The following is a 19718-nucleotide window of genomic DNA, read 5'->3' on the forward strand; positions in this document are numbered from 1 at the left end:
ATTGTAAGGTATAATTCTGCGAGTATGACTGTCAGGCTGCTACTTGACTAGTCTGTGGGATAGCTCTCCCAACTTTGGCACAAGTCCCCAGATGTTAGTAAGGAGGACTTTGCAGGGTGGACTGGGTTGGGTTTGCCATTGAGTGAATTTTTAAGGATGAGGTGCTGATCAAGTGGCTGTTTTACCCTGATGGCATCGAGCTTCTTGAATGTTGTTGGAGCTACATTAATCCGGGCAAGTGGACAGTATTCCATCACAATCCTGACTTGTGCCTTATAGATTGTGTACATGCTTTGGGGAGTCAAATGGTGAGTTAGTCACCACAGAATTCCCAGCCTCTGACCTGCTCTTGTAGCCACAGTATTTATATGGCTGGTCCAGTTAAGATCCTGGTCAATGGTAACCCGAAGGATGTTGATGGCGGATGATTCAGCGATAGTAATGCTGTTCAAACATCAAGGGGGAGATGGTTAGATTCATGTTGGAGATGGTCATTTATTGGCACTTGTGTGCCGCAAATGTTACTTTCCACTTATCAGCCTAAGCCTGAATGTTGTCTAGGTCTAGCTGCGTGCAAACATGGACGGCTTCAGTATCTGAGGAGTTGCAAATGGTACTGTACACTGTGCAATCAGCGAACATCCCCACTTCTGACTTTTATGATGGAGGGAAGGTCATCAATGAAGCAGCTGAAGATGGCTGGGCCTAGGACACTACCCTGAGGAACTCCTGCAGTGATGTCCTGGGGCGGAGATGATTGGCCTTCAACAACCACACCATCTTCCTTTGTGCTATGTATGATTCCAACAGGTGGAGAATTTTTCCCTCCGATTCCCACTGACTTGAATTTTGCTAGGACTCCCTGATGCCCAAATCAATTGCTGCCTTGATGTCAAGGGCAGTCACTCTCACCTCACCTCACCTCTTGAATTCAGCTCTTCTGGCCAAGGCTGTAATGAGGTCTGGAGCAGAGAGGTCCTGGTAGAACTCAAACTGAACATCGTTGAGTCGGTTATTGTTGAGTAAGTGCCACTTGATGGAAGGTGTCGTTGACAGTGCTATCACTTTGCTGGTGATTGAGAGTAGACTGAGTGGACGGTAATTGGCCAGATTGAATCTGTCCTGCTTTGTGCGGACAGGACATACTTGGGCACTTTTTCACATTGTCGGGTTGATGCCAGTGTTGTGGCTGCACTGGAACAGCTTGGCTAAAGGTGCAACTAGATCTGGAGGACATCTTCAGTAGTACAGCCAGAATGTTGTCAGAACCCACAGCCTTTGCCGCATCCAGTACCATCTAATATCCCATGCAGCGAATTGGATTGGCTGAAGTCTGGAATCTGTGATGCCGGGGACTCGGGAGGAAGCAAAGATCAGCACTTCTAGCTGAAGAACGTTGCAAATGCTTCAGCCTCGTCTTTTGCACTGGCATTCTGGGCTCCCCCATCATTTGAGGATAGAGATGTTTGTGGAGCCTCCTCCTTCTGTTAGTTGTTTAATTGTCCACTACCATTCATGACTGGATATGGCAGGACTGCAGAGCTTTGATCTGCTCCATTGGTTGTGGGATCGCTTTGCTCTATCACATGCTGCTTTCACTGTTCAGCATGCATGTAGTCCTGTGTTGTAGCTTCACCAGACTGGTATCTCATATGCTGCATACATTAACATTCTTAAAAATTTATTTTACCCACTCTCTCAAATCAAAGGAACCTTCAATCAAGAGTCTCAGGTTCCCCACTTTGCAATTAGTAAGGCAGCAACTACTACTTTAAATCATAGTTATATAAAATATAAAACCAAGGATAAAAATTCCTACTGGGTCATAATACCATTGTAATTCTAGATATGAATTATTCTATATACACAAAATAAAATGCTGGTCTTTATAAATAGGTCCTTCCCTTCAATCATCGGAAATGCTAATTTCTTTTGTCTTTCTGAAATGTCAACATGGGAAATAACTATCCCATCAGTCAAAGATAATTTACCTCTTCACACTCAGCTCCATGAAACACAACAAGGCTGTCACATTCTCTACACTTCGATGGGGCTCGCAATTTTCGCAGCTTGTGCGTTTGTGCTGCCTTTGACATAACAGTATTGCGGAAGGGCCCTGGAGAACTTGTCATCTCTGCCACAATCTCATTTAAGCCTATGTTACAAAGAAAGGAGCAGAGCATAAATTAGCTTGTTATGGTGTTTCAATATTTTAAACTTGTAACATAGTACATCATATAAATAAGAGGGCCATGAAATTTGGATGTGTCCACTTTTGGATGATCTCGGTACTTGAATGGTGAGGTTTGAGAAGTCCTCAATTTGGGTTTTGACCCTTATTAACATCAAGGCAGGGTGGTGGATGGAGCTCGTTGAGAAGAGTGAACCAAGATTCGCTGCTGCTAACATTCAGCAGACCTCAAAAAAGTGAAGGTCAGATTCGGGAGCACGCCTGCTCATCTAAGCTCCACATACAGGTAAGGATAGGGGCCTTCCTGCTGGATACTGTCACATTATGCTGTGTGAGTTCAGTACGTAGTGAGCGAGCACTGTTGTGTTCAGAAATCGGAAATAGGCCCTGCATGAACTATTCTGCACTTAAAATGTTCATGGTGTGCTCTCCTACCACAAATGCATCCATCTTATCCAATATCTCTGGTCAGAACTGTGAGCATGTTTTCAGCCTGCCATATTGGGGCTTAGGAGACTATTTAGTACTTTTTTTTATTCATTCATGGGATGTGGGCGTCGCTGGCCAGGCCAGCATTTATTGCCCTTCCCTAATTGCCCTTGAGAAGGTGGTGGTGAGCTGCCTTCTTGAACCGCTGCAGTCCATTTGGGGTATGAGAAATGGGAACTGCACAGCTGAATTTCCAGGCCAACAAATCAAACAAGGTAACCATTAGCTTTTTCTTTTTAAAAACTAACTTCTCGGCGTGGAACACAACAGGAGAATAATATAAACTGAGAGCCAGCTCTCTGTATACATTTTTTTTTCGATTGCGGAGATGTGGGCATCGCTGGCTAAGCCAGCATTTATTGATCATCCCTAATGGCCCTCGAGAAGGTGGTGGTGAGCCGCCGCCTTGAACCACTGCAGTTCTTGGGGTGTAGGTACACCAACAGTGCTGCAAGGGAGTTCCAGGATTTTGACCCAGCCACAGCAAAAGAACAGCAATACAGTTTCAAGTCAGGATGGTGTGTGTTTTGGAGGGGTACTTGCAAGTGGTGGTGTTCCCATGCATCTGCTGCCCTTGTCCGTCTAGGTGGAAGAGATAGCAGGTTTGGGAGGTGCTGTCAAAGGAGGCTTGGCGAGTTGCTGCAGAGCATCTTGTATATGGTATACACTACAGCCACTGCACGTTGGTGATGGAGGGTGTAAATGTTGAAGGTGGTGGATGGTGTGCCAATCAAGCGGGCTGCTTTGTCCTGAATGGTGTCGAGCTTAGAGTGTTGTCGGAGCTGCACTCATCCAGGCAAGTGGAAAGTAGTCCATCACACTCCTGATTTGTGCCTTGTAGGTGGTGGACAGGCATTGGGGAGTCAGGAGGTGAGTTACTCGCTGCAGAACTCCCAGTCTATGGCTTACTTTTGTAGCCACAGCATTTATGTGGCTGGTCCAGTTCAGTTTCTGGTCAATGGTGACCCCCAGGATGTTGATGTTGGGGGATTCAGCAATGGTAATGCCATTGAACGTCAAGGGGAGATGGTTAGGTTCTCTTTTACTTGAGATGGTCATTGCCGGGCATGTGCGTGGAGCAAATGTTACTTGCCACTTAATAGCCCAAACCTGGATGTTGTTCATATGCAGTAAGATCTGGACATGGGCTGCTTCAGTATCTGAGGAGTTGTGAATGGTGCTGAACATTATGCAACCATCAGCAAACATACCCACTTCTGACCTTATGATGGAGGGAAGGTCATTGATGAAGCAGCTGAAGATGGTTGGGCCTAGGGTACTACCCTGCAACTTCTGCAGTAAATGTCCTGCGACTAAGATGATTGACCTCCAACAACCACAACCATCTTCCTTTGTGCTAGGTATGACTCCAGCCAACAGAGTTTTCCCCGATTCCCATTGACTGCACTTTTGCTAGGGCTCCTTGATGCCACACTTGGTCAAATTCCACCTTGATGTCAAGGGCAGTCACTCTCACCTCACCTCTGGAGTTCAGTTCTTTTGTCCAAGACAGCAATGTGGTCAGGAGTAGAGTGGCCCTGGTGGAACCCAAACTGAGCATCAGTGAACAGGTTACTGCTGAGCAAGTGCCGCTTGATAGGACAGTCCATGACCACTTCCATCACTTTGCTAATGATCGGAAGTAGACTGTTAGGGTGGTAATTGGCCGGGTTGGTTTTGTCTTGCTTTTTGTGCACAGGACATACCATCAGCAAATCTGGCTGTAGATGGATGCAAATGCTTCAGCCTTGTCTTTTGCATGGATGTGCTGGGCTTCCCCATCATTGAGGATGGGGCTATTTGTGCAGCCAACTCCTCCAGTTAGTTGTTTAATTGTCCACCACCATTCACGACTGGATGTGGCAGGACTGCAGAGCTTAGATCTGATCCGTTGGTTATGGGATCGCTTAGCCCTGTGTATTGCATGCTGCTTCCGCCGTTTGGCATGCCCTCCTACACTCTTCATTGAACCAGGGTTGGTCCCCTGGCTTGATGGTAATGGTAGAGTGGGGGATATGCCGGGCCATGAGATTACAGATGGTGGTTGAATACAATTCTGATGCTGCTGATGGCCCAGAGTGCCTCATGGATGCCCTTTTTAAGGTGCTAGATCTGTTTGAAATTTGCAGATACAAATTTGAATATTACTGTTTTTGCTAATGCGAATTATACAGCAGAATGTAGTTTTAACTGTGAATTTCCAGTGTATCTTTAATACTTGAACTTTAGAAAGATGAGTAGTTAATTGACAAATATATAATTTAGAAAAGACAAACAGAATAATACAATGCAGAACCTATCATCTACTTTTGGCTTAAAAATACAGGAATCAAGCATGTAAACAAACAGCAACTGGAAAACAAAATTACTAATTTATTTATGTTATTGCTGATCAACACAAGTATCCTTCAATCCATTTTAAAAATGAAAAATATTTATAAATGAAAGATTGCTGTCAAGTTAACTTTTCTGAACATTTTTCATGTCATATCAAGAGGGCTTGAATATACAGATCTGAGCTACATAAATGGATTTGTTAAATTAGTTACTTGGAAAACAATTTTAGTACAGTTTTTCTGCTGCAGGAATACAATATATATATATTCATAGAATCATACAACACTGAAGGACTCCATTCAGTCCATCATGCATGTGCTGGCTCTTCGAAAGCTGTCCAATGTAGTTCCACACCCCAGCCTTTTCACCATAATCCTGCAAATTAGTCCTCTTTAAATGCATGTCTAATTACATTTTGAAAGTTACTATGGAATCTGATTTCATCAGAATTTCAGATAGTGCTTTCCAGATCTTAGCAAGAAGAAATTGCTCATTTCCCCTGCACTTCTTTTACCAATTATTTTAAATCTATAACCTCTAGTTACTGAACCATTTGCTAGAGGAAATAGTTTCTCCCTACTTGCTCTATTCGAACCCCTCAGTTTTGAATACCTTTATTTGGCCTCCCCTTAACCTTCTATGTTCAAAGAAAAACAATTCCAGTTTCTCAAATAAAAACAAGAAATGCTGGAACCACTCAACAGGTCTGGCAGCATCTGTGAAAAGAGAAGCAGAGTTAACGTTTCGGGTCAGTGACCCTTCCGAAGAAGGGTGACTGACCCGAAAAGTTAACTCTGCTTCTCTTTTCACAGATGCTGCCAGACCTGCTGAGTGGTTCCAGCATTTCTCATTTTTATTTCAGATTTCCAGCATCCGCAGTATTTTGCTTTTATTCCAGTTTCTCAATCTCTGCCCATAAAATGAACTCTCTCATCCCTGGTAATTGCCCTCCGTATCCTCTCTCCAGAACGTTGAAATCCTTCCTAAAATGTGTGGTGCCCAGAGTTGTACACAATACTCCAGCTGAGGCCTAACTAATGATTTGCAACGGTTTGGCACAAATTCCTTGTTTTGTTTTCAATGCCCCTATTTAGAAAGCAAAGCATCCCATATACTTTCTTAACTGTCTTATCAACTTGCCCTGGGACCTTCAAGGATCTGGGAATATGCACTCCAAGCCCCTTTTATCTTGCACCTTCCTCAAAATACCATTTAGATTATAAAAACAAGAAACGCTGGGATTACTCAGCAGGTCTGGCAGCATCTGTGGAGAGAGAAGCAGAGTTAACGTTTCAGGTCAGTGATCTTTCATCACAACTTCTGACGTTAACTCTGCTTCTCTTTCCACAGATGCTGCCAGACCTGCTGAGTACTCCCAACGTTTCTTGTTTTTATTTCATATTTACAGCATCTGCAGTATTTTGCTTTTATTTTACCATTTAGATTATACTGTGTCTCCATGATGTTTCTCTCAAAATGCATCACTACACACTTAGCTGCATTAAATTGCATATATTTCATCAATCTATCTATACCCTTCTAAAGTCTGCTACTATCTTATTTACTATGCTATCAAGTTTTGTATCAACCACAAACTTCAAAATTGTACTCTCTATACCCAAGTCCGGATCTTTTACACAAAGGAAAAGCAATGGTCCTAATTCTGACCTTGTGGGACCCCACTGCATATTTCCCTCCAGTCAGAAAACATTTTGTTCACCACTAGTCCCTGCCTCCTATTCCTTTTAGACAATTTCACACTCAAATTACCACTGTCCCTTTCATACCATTCTCTATTTTCTGATTAAGTCTGTAATGTGGTACATTATCAAATGTCTTTTGAACATCCATATATACATCTAATGCACTAAACATTAACCTATTACTACAAAGAATTCAGTCAGGTTAGTCAGGCACAATTTGCTTTAAATAATTGTTCTGGCTAACCCCCATTAACCCATGCTTCTCCAAGTGAGAATTAATTTTGTCATCCACAATGATCTCCAACAGTTTTTCCACCACGGACGTTGGACTGATTGGCCTGTAGTTACCAGGTTTATATTGCTCCCCCTTTTTAGAACAGATGTGCAACATATGGAATCCTCCAATTCTCTGGCACCAGTCTAAAATCCAAGGAGGATTGAAAGATTGTGGTCTGGGCTTCTGCCATCTTCACCCTAGCTTCCTTCAGCACCCTAACATGCATTCCATCTGGACAGGGCAACATATTAACTTTTGAGTGATGCCAACCTCCTTTCTTTCTATTTTTAATCCTATTCAATATGTCTATGCCCCCCCACTCCTCTACTGTAACCCTAACTTCATCCTCTCGTAAAGGTACAATGTACCCATTCAGTACCTCAGTCATGCGTTCTCCCTTCACAAGATGATTTCCTTTTTTGTCCCTAATTAGCCCCTCCATTCCTTTAACTGTTCTTTTACTTTTTATACATTGATAAAAGACCTTTGGGCCCCCTTTTGTTACCCTTTAATGTTTTCTCATACTCTCTCTGCCATTCTTACATCTTTTTAAAATTTCCCCATTTTGCAATCAGCCTGGCTTACTACTCTATTTCATACCTGACATTTGTCATAACTTCCTTTCTCTGTTTCATTTTAATCTCCATTTCCTTTGTCATTCAGGGAGCTCTAACTTTAGATGCATTATCTTTCCTCCTTCCTACTTGGTTTGTACCCAAAATATTACCACCGTGAAGGTCTGACTGCTTATTATCTGTTTTGCAGGTCACTGTTCCAGTCCACCTGTGCTACATCCCTCCTCAGATCGCTGAAATTGCCTCCCTTGTTGGTTAATTTCAGTTGATTTTTTTGTTCATTTCCATAACTGTTTTAAACCTGATTATATTATAATCCCAATTATCCAGATGTTCTCCCACACATGCCACTTGCCTTACTTCATTCCCTAGAACTAGATCCAGCCCTGCTTCCTTCCTCATTGGGCTAGATATATACTGATTAAGGAAGTTCTCCTGTACACAGGTTATGAATTCTTCACTCTCCTTGTCGTCTCTGAAATTTGCTTACAGATTTTCTCCCATATCTCCTTCAAACTGTTTGGTCTACAAAAATCACCAGAAATGCAACAGCTACCAAATAGATTCAGTCTTGAAATTGCATCTAGATTGTCCCACTATAGAACTGCAATATTATCCTTGATCAATACTGCCATTCCCCTTCTTGTCTTTTTTCCTTCCATATCCCTCCTGAATGCATTGTAGTCAGGAACGTTTAATTCCCACTCCTGTCCATGTTTAAGCCAGGTTTAGTGAGAGGGAGGAACTGAAGGAAATCAGTATTAGTAGAGAAATGATGTTGGGGAAATTGATGAGATTGAAGGCTGATAAATCCCCAGGGCCTGATAATCTATATCCCAGAGTATTTAAGGAAGTGGCCCTAGAAATAGTGGATGCATTGGTGGTCATCTTCCAAGATTCTACAGACTCTGGAACAGTTCCTACAGATTGGAGGGTAGCTAATGTAACCCCACTATTTAAAAAGGGAGGTAGAGAGAAAGCAGGGAATTATAGACCAGTCAGCCTGACTTCGGTAGTGGGGAAAATTCTAGAGTCCATCATCAAAGATTTTACAGCAGAGCACTTGGAGAACAGTGGTAGAATCGGACAGAGTCAGCATGGATTTACGAAAGGGAAATCATGCTTCACAAATCTACTAGAATTCTTCGAGGATGTAACTAGTAGAGTTGATGAGGGGGAGCCATTGGATGTGGTTTATTTGGACTTTCAGAAGGCTTTCGACAAGTCCCACATAAGAGATTAGCGTGTAAAATTAAAGCGCATGGGATTGGAGGTAGTGTATTGTGATGGATAGAAAATTGGCTGGCAGACAGGAAACAAAGAGTAGGAATAAACGGGGCTTTTTCCGAACGGCAGGCAGTGACTAGTGGGGTACCGCAGGGATCGGTGCTAGGATCCCAGCTATTTACAATATATATTAATGATTTAGATGAGGGAACTAAATGTAATATCTCCAAATTTGCAGATGACACAAAACTGGGTGGGAGGGTGAGTTGTGAGGAGGATACAGAGAAGTTTCAGTGTGATTTGGACAAGTTGAGTGAGTGGGCAAATGCATGGAAGATGTAGTATAATGTGGATAAATGTGAGGTTATCCAGTTTGGTAGCAAAAACAGAACGGCTATAAACAGAGAGGGGAATATGCAACGAGACCTGGGTGTTCTTGTACACAAGTCGCTGAAGGTAAGCATGCAGGTGCAACAGGCGGTAAAAAAGGCAAATAGTATGTTGGCCTTCATAGAGAGGATTCGAGTACAGGAGCAGAGATGTCTTGCTGCAATTATACAGGGCCTTGGTGAGGCCACATCTAGAATATTTTGAGCAGTTTTGATCTTCTTATCTGAGGAAGGATCTTCTTGCTATAGAGGGAGTGCAGCGAAGGTTTACCAGACTGATTCCTGGGATGGTGGGACTGACGTATGAGGAGAGATCGAGTCAGTTAGGATTATATTCGCTGGAGTTCAGAAAAGTGAGAGGGGATCTCATAGAAACCTATAAAATTCTAACATTGCTTGACAGGGTAGATGCAGGAAGGGTGTTCCCGATGGTGGGGGAGTCCAGAACCAGGGGTCATAGTCTAAGGATACGGGGTAAACCTTTCAGGACTGAGATGAGGAGGAATTTCTTTACCCAGAGTGTGGTGAGCCTGTGGAATTCGCTACCAACAGAAAGCAGTTGAGGCCAAAACATTGTATGTTTTCAAGGAGTTAGATATAGCTCTTGGGGAGAAAGGGATCAAAGGATATGGGGGGAAAGCAGTAACAGGTTACTGAGTTGGATGATCAGCCATGATCATAATGAATGGCAGAGCAGGTTCAAAGGGCCTACTCCTGCTCCTATTTTCGACGTTACTATGTTTCAGTTCACCTTCTCTGTTTTTGTCTCAGTTATAGCCACTGTAACATAACCCCATGTGGCAACTTGCACCTGTAACTAGCCAACTTTATTTGTAATACCCCTCTCATTAACACATATGTATTCCACACCATGCTAGTCAGCTTTGCTTTTTCCTCATCTCATTCCTGCTCTTTCTACACTACTTTTTATCATGTTGCTGTTTGTCCCTCCTAGTTTTCAATGCACCTTATCTCGCTGCTGCTACTAAATTAGTTAAACCTCTCTCACAGCACGAGTGAACTTCCCTACAGAGCCATTGGCCCCAGCCCAGTTTAGGTACAATCCATCCAGTTTGTAGAGGTCCCTCTTGCCTCAGAAATGGTCCCAATTTGACATTCCCACACCATGCAGATGTAATTCCCCCCCCACTCCACCCCGCAATATGCTTAACCTGAACTAAGCAGTGTTCACAAAAATACACCAAATTCAGAAGGCTCCAAGTAATCTCAAAAATATACTACGAGCGCCATGTGAGAAGTAAATTAAGATTAAAAAGGGTCAGTTTTAGATTTATTTTAGGTTTTGGTCACTGAAGTGGATTATAAACACGTGAACATTTTGTTCTCCAAAAGGCAGGCTGTTACTTATGAGAGAAAGAGATGCAAAGTTTTATGAAATAGAAACCACTCATGAACATATTCCACTACAAAATTTGCTGATGAGTGGAACAGCAGCAGATCTCTCCCACAGATGCTGCCATACTTTTCAGCACTGTTTTTATATAAAATAAAAATTATTTTGCATTTCACACGATGACAAAATTTGTGATAGCAAACTGGGAAAATATTATCCTTCATCACACCTCACACCTACCAGAATAATGTAAATATGGAGTAACTTAATACACACCAATGTCTGATGGCGATGGTGGTTCTCTTTCATCTAAGTCATCTGCTGAAGACATGGTGCCTGTTGAGGGTGTTCGGGGCAGCCTTCGTTTGAAATCACCTGGATCAGCCAATAAAATAACCATATTTATTACTATGTGTTGCTCATGTAGCTCGGTACAAAACCTGTTCGGATTACGATGGAACATATTTGAAGCTTGAATGGATGTATCAAGAGAGTAGGTTATGCCACTAACTTCAGACACAACAGGCTAAGTAGACTGCACCAGATGCAATTAGGGGTAACTCTTCCTAGATTGCAATAGTGCATGGATGTATGTCCAAAATATGATCAGAATTTTATTTTTTTTCTTCAGCATTGCCAATGCATTAGTGTAGATAGTACAGTTGTGTCACCATACCACTGAAATATAGCAGGGCAGAAACTTTGTCCACCCATCTGGTCCTGCATAACCCCATTGCAGACCCAGGAATGGGATATTTAAATAGGAGTGGATGTGCTGCTCGTACAGGCACTACTGGGGCATTTTCAAGTGTTGCTTTGTGACAGAGGGATGGAAGTACCCTAGGCCAATCATCTTCAGCTGCTTCATCAATAACCTTCCCTCGACTATAAAGGTCAAAAGTGGGGATGTTTACTAATGACTGCAGTGTTCACAAGAACAGAAACAGGAGCAGGAGTAGCCCCTGCAAGCCTGTTCCACCACTATTCAATAAGATCATGGCTGTTCCTCTACCACAGCTACATCTTCCCGCGTTATTCTCATATCCCAATTCCTTTAGTAACCAAAAATCTTTCAATCTCAGACTTGAATATACTTAACAACTGAGTATCCACAGCTCTCTGGAGTAGAGAATTCTAAAGGCTCACAACTCTTTGCATGGAGAAATTTCCCCACCTCAGTCCTAAATGGCCAAACTCAATATGTCGTTAAAAAACTAGCTACACCTCATTGAACAAGGCTTAAAAAAAACATTATCTGAGGTTTTTAAAACAGCGATATTACAGTGTGTAAGGGGAAGTTCTCATCAGTTCAGTGATTTTAACTTGAATGCTGGCTGTTGGGACTTCAACAGCACAGCCTACGGAGGAGCAAGGAATGACTGACAGCAGCTTCAGAATTTTCACGTGTAACTGCAAATATGCAGATACCAGTTTTAGAGTTTATAATGATAGTGAACTCTGACAGCTCTGTTGTCGTTACAACTGCAAATTTTGGCTGTTTCAATGAGATCATCTCATCCTTTAAACTCTAGGGAATATAGGACTAGTTTATTCATAGGACAATCCCTCATCCTCGCAATTAGTCCAGTGAACCTTTGTTGCACTCCCTCTCTAAGCCTTAGGTTACGAGACCAAAACAATGCACAGTACTCCAGGTGTGGTCTCATGAAAGCTCAATACAACTGCAGTAAGACTTCTTCACTCTTAAGATGCTAATCACTTTGTTATAAAGGCTAACATACCATTTGCTTTCCCAATTGCTTGCTGTACCTGCATGTTAACTTTGTGGTGTGTACAAGGACACCTAGATTTCCCTGAATACTAACATTTCCCAGTCTCACCGTTTGAAAAAAAATTCTGCTTTTCTATTTTTTCCCCTAGTGAAGTGGACAGCTTCACATTATGTTCATCTGCCACGTGCTTGCGTACTCACTTAACCTGTCTATATAGTTTTTCAGCCTCTGTTTCCTCCTCAGTTTATTTTTCGACCTAACGTTGTATCGTCAGCAAACCTGCTCTCATTTAAGTCACTGATATAGATTGTAAATAGCTGTGGCCCAAGTACTGATCCTTGTGGTACCTCGCTAGTTATAACCTTCCAACCCAAAAATGACCAATTTATTCCTACTCTGTTTTCTGTCCGTTAATCAATCCTCAAGCCACACTAATATTATCTCAAATCCCATGAGCTCTAATTTTGTGTAATAACCTCTTGTGCGGCCCTTATCGAATGCCTTTTAAAAATCCAAATACACTACATCCACTTATTCCCCTTGTCCAGCCTGCTAGTTATAATCTCAAAAAAGCTAACAGATTTGTCAAACATGATTTCCCTTTCATAAATCAGTGTTAACTCTGCCCAACCATATTATAAATTTTCTCAGTGCCCCATTATCATGTCCCTAATAATAAATGTTAGCATTTTCCCTACTACTGATGTCAGGCTACCTGGCCTATACTTCCCAGATTTCTCTTTGCCCACTCCCTTTTTTGAATAGTGGGATAACGTTTGCTACCTTCGAATCCATGGGGACAGTTCTAGAATCTAGGGAATTCTGGAAGATCAAAACCAACGCATTCACCATCTCTGTAGCTACTTCTTTTAAAAGCAGTTCCATTCCATTTGCAAATCCTCAGATAATGAAGCAGGTCGTGCTTAAATGCAGCAAGACAACATCTGCTAAGTGACAAGTAGCATTCGCACCACACAAGTGCCAGGCAATGACCATCTCCGAAAAGAGTGTCTAACCACCTCTACTTGACATTCAATAGCATCATCATCATTGAATCCCGCACCATCAACTGCAGTTGTTGGATGTGGGGGCGAGGGGTGGGGGGGCGGTGTGGTGGGGGGGAGGTGGTGGTGGGCACCATTCACCTGGAACTGAACTGCACCAACCATATAAATGCTGTGGCTACAGGTACAGGTCAGAGATTGGGTATTCTACAGGAGTGACTCACCTCTTGACTCCAAAGACTTCCTACCATCTAGTCAGAAGTGTGATGGAATACTCTCCACTTGCCTGGATGAGTGCAGCTCCAACACCACCCAAGGCGCTCAACACCATCGAGGAAAAATCTGCCCACTTATCAGGATCCAATCCACCAACTTAAAACATTCACTCCCATCACCACCAGTGCAAAGTGTTTGCACTGTGCATCATTTACAAGGTGCAGCAACGACCAAGGCTTCTTTGACAGCATCTCCCAAACGACTTGCAGGTGATAGGTAAATTGCCCCTAGTGTAGGTAGGTGGTAGGGAATATGGGATTACTGTAGTGTTAGTATAAATGGGTGGCTGTTGGTCGGCACAGACTCGGTGGGCCGAAGGGCCTGTTTCAGTGCTGTATCTCTAAATAAAAATAAATAAATAAAAAAACCTTTACCATTAGAAGGACAAGGACACTAGGTGCATGGCAACACTACCATCTCCAAGTTCCCCTCCCTTGGACTTGGAAATATATTGCCGTTTCTTCGTAGTCACTTTGTCACAATCCCAGAACTCCCTACCTAACAGCACTGGGGGAGTATCTTCACAACACGGACTGCAACAGTCCAAGGTGATGGCTCACTACCAGCTTCGAGAGCAATTAGGGATCGGCAATAAATTCTGGCCTTGCCAGCAACGCTCATATCCCATGAATGAAAAGAGAGAGACAGGGCAACTTGGAGTTGATTCTGCTCTTTTGTTGATGGGGCCCAATCAGCAATTTCTTGAATTAACAGTTACTTGAATGCAGCACTGTGGGGCCCACATGTTCTTCTCTAATTCTTTTGCCTCTCCACACCCAGTGTGCAGGATTTACACTTTGTAATAGTGCAGAATTTCTAAGTTATTTTCTCTAGATGGTTGAGTGTTAAGAGTATGCTGCACAACACACAGTATTAGCAAAAAACAGGTGTAGGTTTGTAGCAGAAATCCTTCCCTTAAAGAGCTCATTAACAAATGTAAGAGACAAAGGGCTCTATAAATTTCCTTTATAAAATAAACAAATACCATGGATGCTGGAAATCTGAAATAAAAACAAAGTGCTGGAAATACTCAGCAGGTCTGGCAGCATCTGTGAAGAGAGAAACAGAGTTAAAGTTTCAGGTCGATAACCTTTCATCAGAATTGGCAAAAGGTTAGAAATGTAATGGATTCTGAGTAAGTGAAAGGGGTTGGGTTGAGAAGGACAAAAGGGAAGCTCTGCGATAGGGCAGAGGGCAGGAGACATTAAATGACAAAAATGTCATGGAACAAAAGGCAAAGGAAGTGGTCATAGTTGTAGTAAAAGACAAAGCATCTGTCCAGCGAGTGTTAATGGCAGAATAATGACTAGCTACTGAAAGCAACAACGTGAAAAACAAGTTTAAGACTGGGTCATGGCCTGAAATTGTTGGACTCAATATTGAGTCCAGAGGCTGTAAAGTGCCTAATCGGAAGATAAGGTGCTATTCCTCGATTTCATAGCTCTCCTCATAAGTCATTGATGGAAAAATGTCAATGGCTACTCCAGCAACTGCGGACACACACCAGTTCCACAGCTGACAAACTACACAAAGTGAACTAAGTGTTCCTGATGTCTGGAAGTATGCTGCAAGGCAGGACAGGACAACTGGCCTAAATATCCTTGGGTTAGAGAAATTTAAAGAAAATTCAGACACATTACCTGATTATGGGTGGGGGTGGGGGAAACGGGGACAGAATATGAGAAGTGATGATGATTTGGGGTGCGGTGGGGGCTGCAGGGAAAGAACAGAAAATCATACCGTTGCCTGAACCGGATTCACACGAGGCATCTTTTGTCATTTAATCTCTCCTGCCCTCTACCCTTTCACACACCTTCCCTTTTGTTCTCTTCCTCCCTTCACTTGCTTAAAACCCATGACATTTCTAACCTTTGCCAGTTCTGATGAAAGATCAGAGACCTGAAACATTAACTCCGCTGCTCTCCCCACAGATGTTGCCAGACCTGCTGAGTATTTCCAGCACTTCGTTTTTATTTCACCAAATATACTTGACTGCAATTCTAGCAAGAACTCCAGATAGTGATCATATGCAGAATACCTGCTGATATTTTTTAAACTTCTCTACCCAAAGGGTACTAATGCCAAGTGTACCATCCTATTAGTGCCCTGGTTAAGACTAACTGAGCACAGATCGAAATTAAACCCAATACTTTTGTCTGTACTGTACTTAATAACTGAATATTGAGGAAGAACTTCCTTCCAAATATTTTGAGACCAATAACTATGGAAATGATCCATGACCAAGTTGTTGTATTAGCATTATTTCCCCATATACTAGCAGAGATGTAACCACTCCACCTACTCAGTTTTTGTAACAACGTCCAAGTCTTCCTATCATTTGAAATAAACCGATAAAATTGGAGTTAAAGAATAACAGACTCTTTACTAGTCAGTGGGTAACACTAATTGATTAAACTAGTTACCCGAAGAATTATCTAAAACCAAACATCTCAAGGTCACCCAGAATACAGTAATTACAATAAAAGCTTTTGGTTACACACCTGGACTAGCAGAGGGTGAATCCATGGATCGCGACTCACTGCTTCCTCCTCCACTTTCTGAATCACTACACATACCACTCCCCTGGCTGCCCAAGGGCCAAGCTCTAAATGGCCCATGACTCCGGACTGTTGCAACAAAAACAGGGAAGGATTGGTAATGACATACAACTGATAATATTGCCTGATGAAGCCATATCTGTGACACAATAGACCATTTCATACCAGCAGGCAGTAAAATTATAAACCAAAGAACAAATATTTCCCATGAAATGGCAAAACTGAAAAGGGATATGCAGTAGCAATGGGCTGTAAATACTCAGTACCACACCATAGAATGATACACAATTGATCTTTCTGCTCAATCTGATTGGAGAGCTGTTAATCAGACCTTGAGTGGAAAGGAAATGTCCGATATGGAATTCCATCTTGGGCACTTCATGTCCCTAAGTGACTAACCAAAGGGGTACTGGAAGCGGTGTGAGACCAAGTCACCTCTTCAGTACCTAAGAAGAGGTTTGAGCCCATATGGATCAAAGAAACTCAGGGGTTAATTCAGTCAGGAAATTTTCAAAACAGGATTACTTATATGGTTTTAGGTGTAACAGTTTTCATTCTACAAATAAAATTATAATCTATACAAGTTAAATCTGGCAATTTAGTGGAATTTCATTTGATATATTTATCTCTTATAAGGAGATTCTGCATCAAGCACGTTTACATCAATGAAATGGATTTTAACTATCCAGTGACTAACCACTGGGAGCACACCTGTTATGACCCAGTAAGAAAGGTGTCTAGGAGTCCCTCTCAGCCTTCACCTGGTCTTACCATAACAGGGCTTAACTTTAAACACATTGTGTTTTTAGCTCCCCCTTGGTGAATCCTTGTTCACCGCTTTCCAATTATTAGGCAAAGAAACCAGCACAAACAAGCTTTCTTAGGTTAAAGGAAGAAAAGTTGACATTTATTGAACTTCCACTCTAATTCGGTGGATGCGTACGGATACACGAAGCGCCCAGGCTAGTACGCATACGTGATACACACATACAAATAGAGACAGAAAAGAAAAAAAAGTGAAAAGTTTGAGGCAATATTTGAAGAGTTTTTGTTATGGTTCTTTGAGCTCACTGTAGAGTCCTTGATTGTAGGTAGATCTTGCTTTTCAGTGGGGCCCAGTATTATTCTTAAACCTTGTTCGCTGTAGGAGACTTTTCTCTCTTGGGGTTAATGTGTCTTCAGTGGATTCAGAGGCTTGTGAAAAAGAGATGGGAGCAGACAGGAGATCTTCTCAGTCAGGAGCAAACAGACTTACTGTTCAAACTGTTCGTACAATTCAGAAAAACCCAGGTTGCCCAGCAGGTTAGTCATGTGACTGGTCTAGACACCTCTTGGATTGTATCACCTTAGCAGTCTCTGGAATGCTCCTCTTACACACAATACCTGATCAAGGTCCATTGTGGGTTGAATGTGTCAGGGAATGATCCTTTGTCCTTCCAGTCACCATTTGTTAAAATGCAAATGTCTTTTCCAGCCACAGCTGATCTGTTTAACAAGTCCTTTCTTCACTCTAGTAACAGTTTAAAATCAATGTTCATAACAAAATGAATGTGCCTCATTCTTGGCAGGTGGGGGCCTAGCGTGACAACACCCCATTGAGAGGTATGTGACAATCTGCAAACTGTTACGACCGAGGCAGGAGGAGTGCTATCTTTTCTAGTTCCACTTCTCTACAGGTCACAACATATATTTAAATGTTGACCCAGTTACTGGTACAGCCAATCATACACTATTCTTTATATCCCAGGATAAAATACACCAAACAGATTTCTTTAACAAACAAAACTATCAGTTTATTATAAAACAAGACTTAACCAGAAACAAAGCAAAGCATCAACACAGATTGAAATATGGAAGTTCCCTTTTAAAAATTCCCCCATTACATACACACAGGGGAAAAAAACAGAAATTCTCTGCAGAGGTCTGTTACAAAAAAAAAAGACAAAAAAAAAAAAACTACTTTGGCCAAATACTTGCTAATTCTTGATGGGAAAAGATATGGAATGATGTCAGTTGTCTCTTTTTTGGTATGGCATCCAGGTATATGGAGATGGGTCACTGGGATTGTGTCAGAAACAGTTCGTTCTGGAGATGTCGAGAATTATTCTAGTAGGCTTTCCAGGAGAAATGTGGCAAAGTTTTCCGCCAGCATACACTTAAATCGCAGGATTTTTTTTTCAACTTCTCAGGAGCTATGCAGCATCAGGGAATTTAGTTCTACCACACTGGGGGCTGAATTTTACCGGCCCTTCGACGGCATGGGTCGCGGCGCGGGGGCCGAAAAAATTCTGCGGGGAGAGGACCGCATCAACCTGTGACGTCAAGAAGGGCCTGCCGCAAATTACTGGCGGTGGGGGACCTTGGTGTGGCCACCGCACCCCCCCCACACATGGTAGCGGCACCCCAATTAGAATATGTTAAACGGTACTTACCTCTGCAGATTATGCAGCCCACCACCTCTCCATGGACATTTCCTGATCTTACTTTGAATGGGCGACCGTCACGTGCCGTCCCGTTCACTATTGGAAAAGCCGGCAGGTCATCGGTAGCAGGTTTCGTGACAGAAGGCAAGTTCCTTTTTCAGGGGTCCCACTCTGGATACTGGAAAGGAGGAGGTGGGGGGGGGGGGGGGGGGGGGTTGGGAGATACTCAGGGGTCTCACTCTGCTTACTGGGAGGTACTGTGTACTCTCCCTCTGTAAACGGTGTACCCTCTGCATTTGTTTGTGTTTGTACAGGATAAACTGCACTCTAGTCACCCAGTGTTTGGGGAGGGTGCCAGAAAGGGTAGGAGCGTTAAAGGTTATAAGGATGGTGGGGGCAATCGACACAGCTGGTAGGATCTTGATATGGTCATGCTGTGCCTCTGAGTGTTGGTCAAGATGGGCAATGCCATGCCAGGCCACATAGTTGATCCATGCTAGCACCTGATGTACCCGTCAACACCTTCGCATTAATGAAGGATACAACTTCATTTATCATATGGTAATGGGTCTGGCTCATCCTACAGCATGCAAGCCACTTCTGAGGATGTATATGCGCCAAACGCAAGGTCAACAGGCAGGTACAGTCCATGTAGAGGCCTCCAGTCGTGAGCTCCAGCCCCCAAAGGGAGCTCGCCATTACGGTGCATCTACAGGCCCCACATGACATGCCATCGGATGTCAGGGCACCAGTTTCAGAGATTGCACATGTAGAGAGGGTGGTGACACATCTCTGTGCCCTGCTTGATGACCTGCAGTGCATGGGCTTCAGTCGACATCCTATGCCTGCAGTCCTCATAGTGGCAACAGCTCTTAAGCTTGACGCCTATGCAGCATTTCAGAGGCCCACCAGAGACCACTGTGGGGTCACACAGTCAGCAGTGCACCACTGCATCAAGGAGGACACCATTGCCTGCACTGGAGGGTCAGTGAGTATGTCCGTTTCAGGACGGACCCTCATAGCCAGGCCAAGTGGGCCATCGTTCTCGGCACCATTGTTGGAGAACCATAGTCAGCACCCATGTGGCCAAAAGGCCTCCCGCCAGGATAACACCTGCAGACATTGCAATTAAAAGAATCCTCTCAATCTAGGTGCAGCTGGTATTTCATCACTGGAAATGCT

General features: G+C 43.0%; 1 protein-coding gene across 5 annotated transcripts in view; it reads right to left on the minus strand.

Annotated features, from left to right (window-relative positions):
• The window catches only part of LOC137372706 (rho GTPase-activating protein 29-like), a 122169-nt gene that overhangs the window by 24235 nt on the left and 78216 nt on the right, over positions 1-19718 (minus strand). For 4 of the 5 annotated variants that reach the window (XM_068036823.1, XM_068036821.1, XM_068036822.1 and 1 more), the window contains 3 exons: positions 16057-16182; positions 10819-10917; positions 1992-2155 (listed from right to left, as the gene is read on the minus strand). In XM_068036823.1, the coding sequence (XP_067892924.1) occupies positions 1992-2155; positions 10819-10917; positions 16057-16182 (389 nt within the window). The remainder of the gene's footprint in view (positions 1-1991; positions 2156-10818; positions 10918-16056; positions 16183-19718) is intronic. The other variant, XM_068036825.1, reaches the window with a different exon arrangement.

Source organism: Heterodontus francisci, chromosome 8, assembly GCF_036365525.1.
Source record: "Heterodontus francisci isolate sHetFra1 chromosome 8, sHetFra1.hap1, whole genome shotgun sequence".
NCBI lineage: Eukaryota > Metazoa > Chordata > Chondrichthyes > Heterodontiformes > Heterodontidae > Heterodontus > Heterodontus francisci.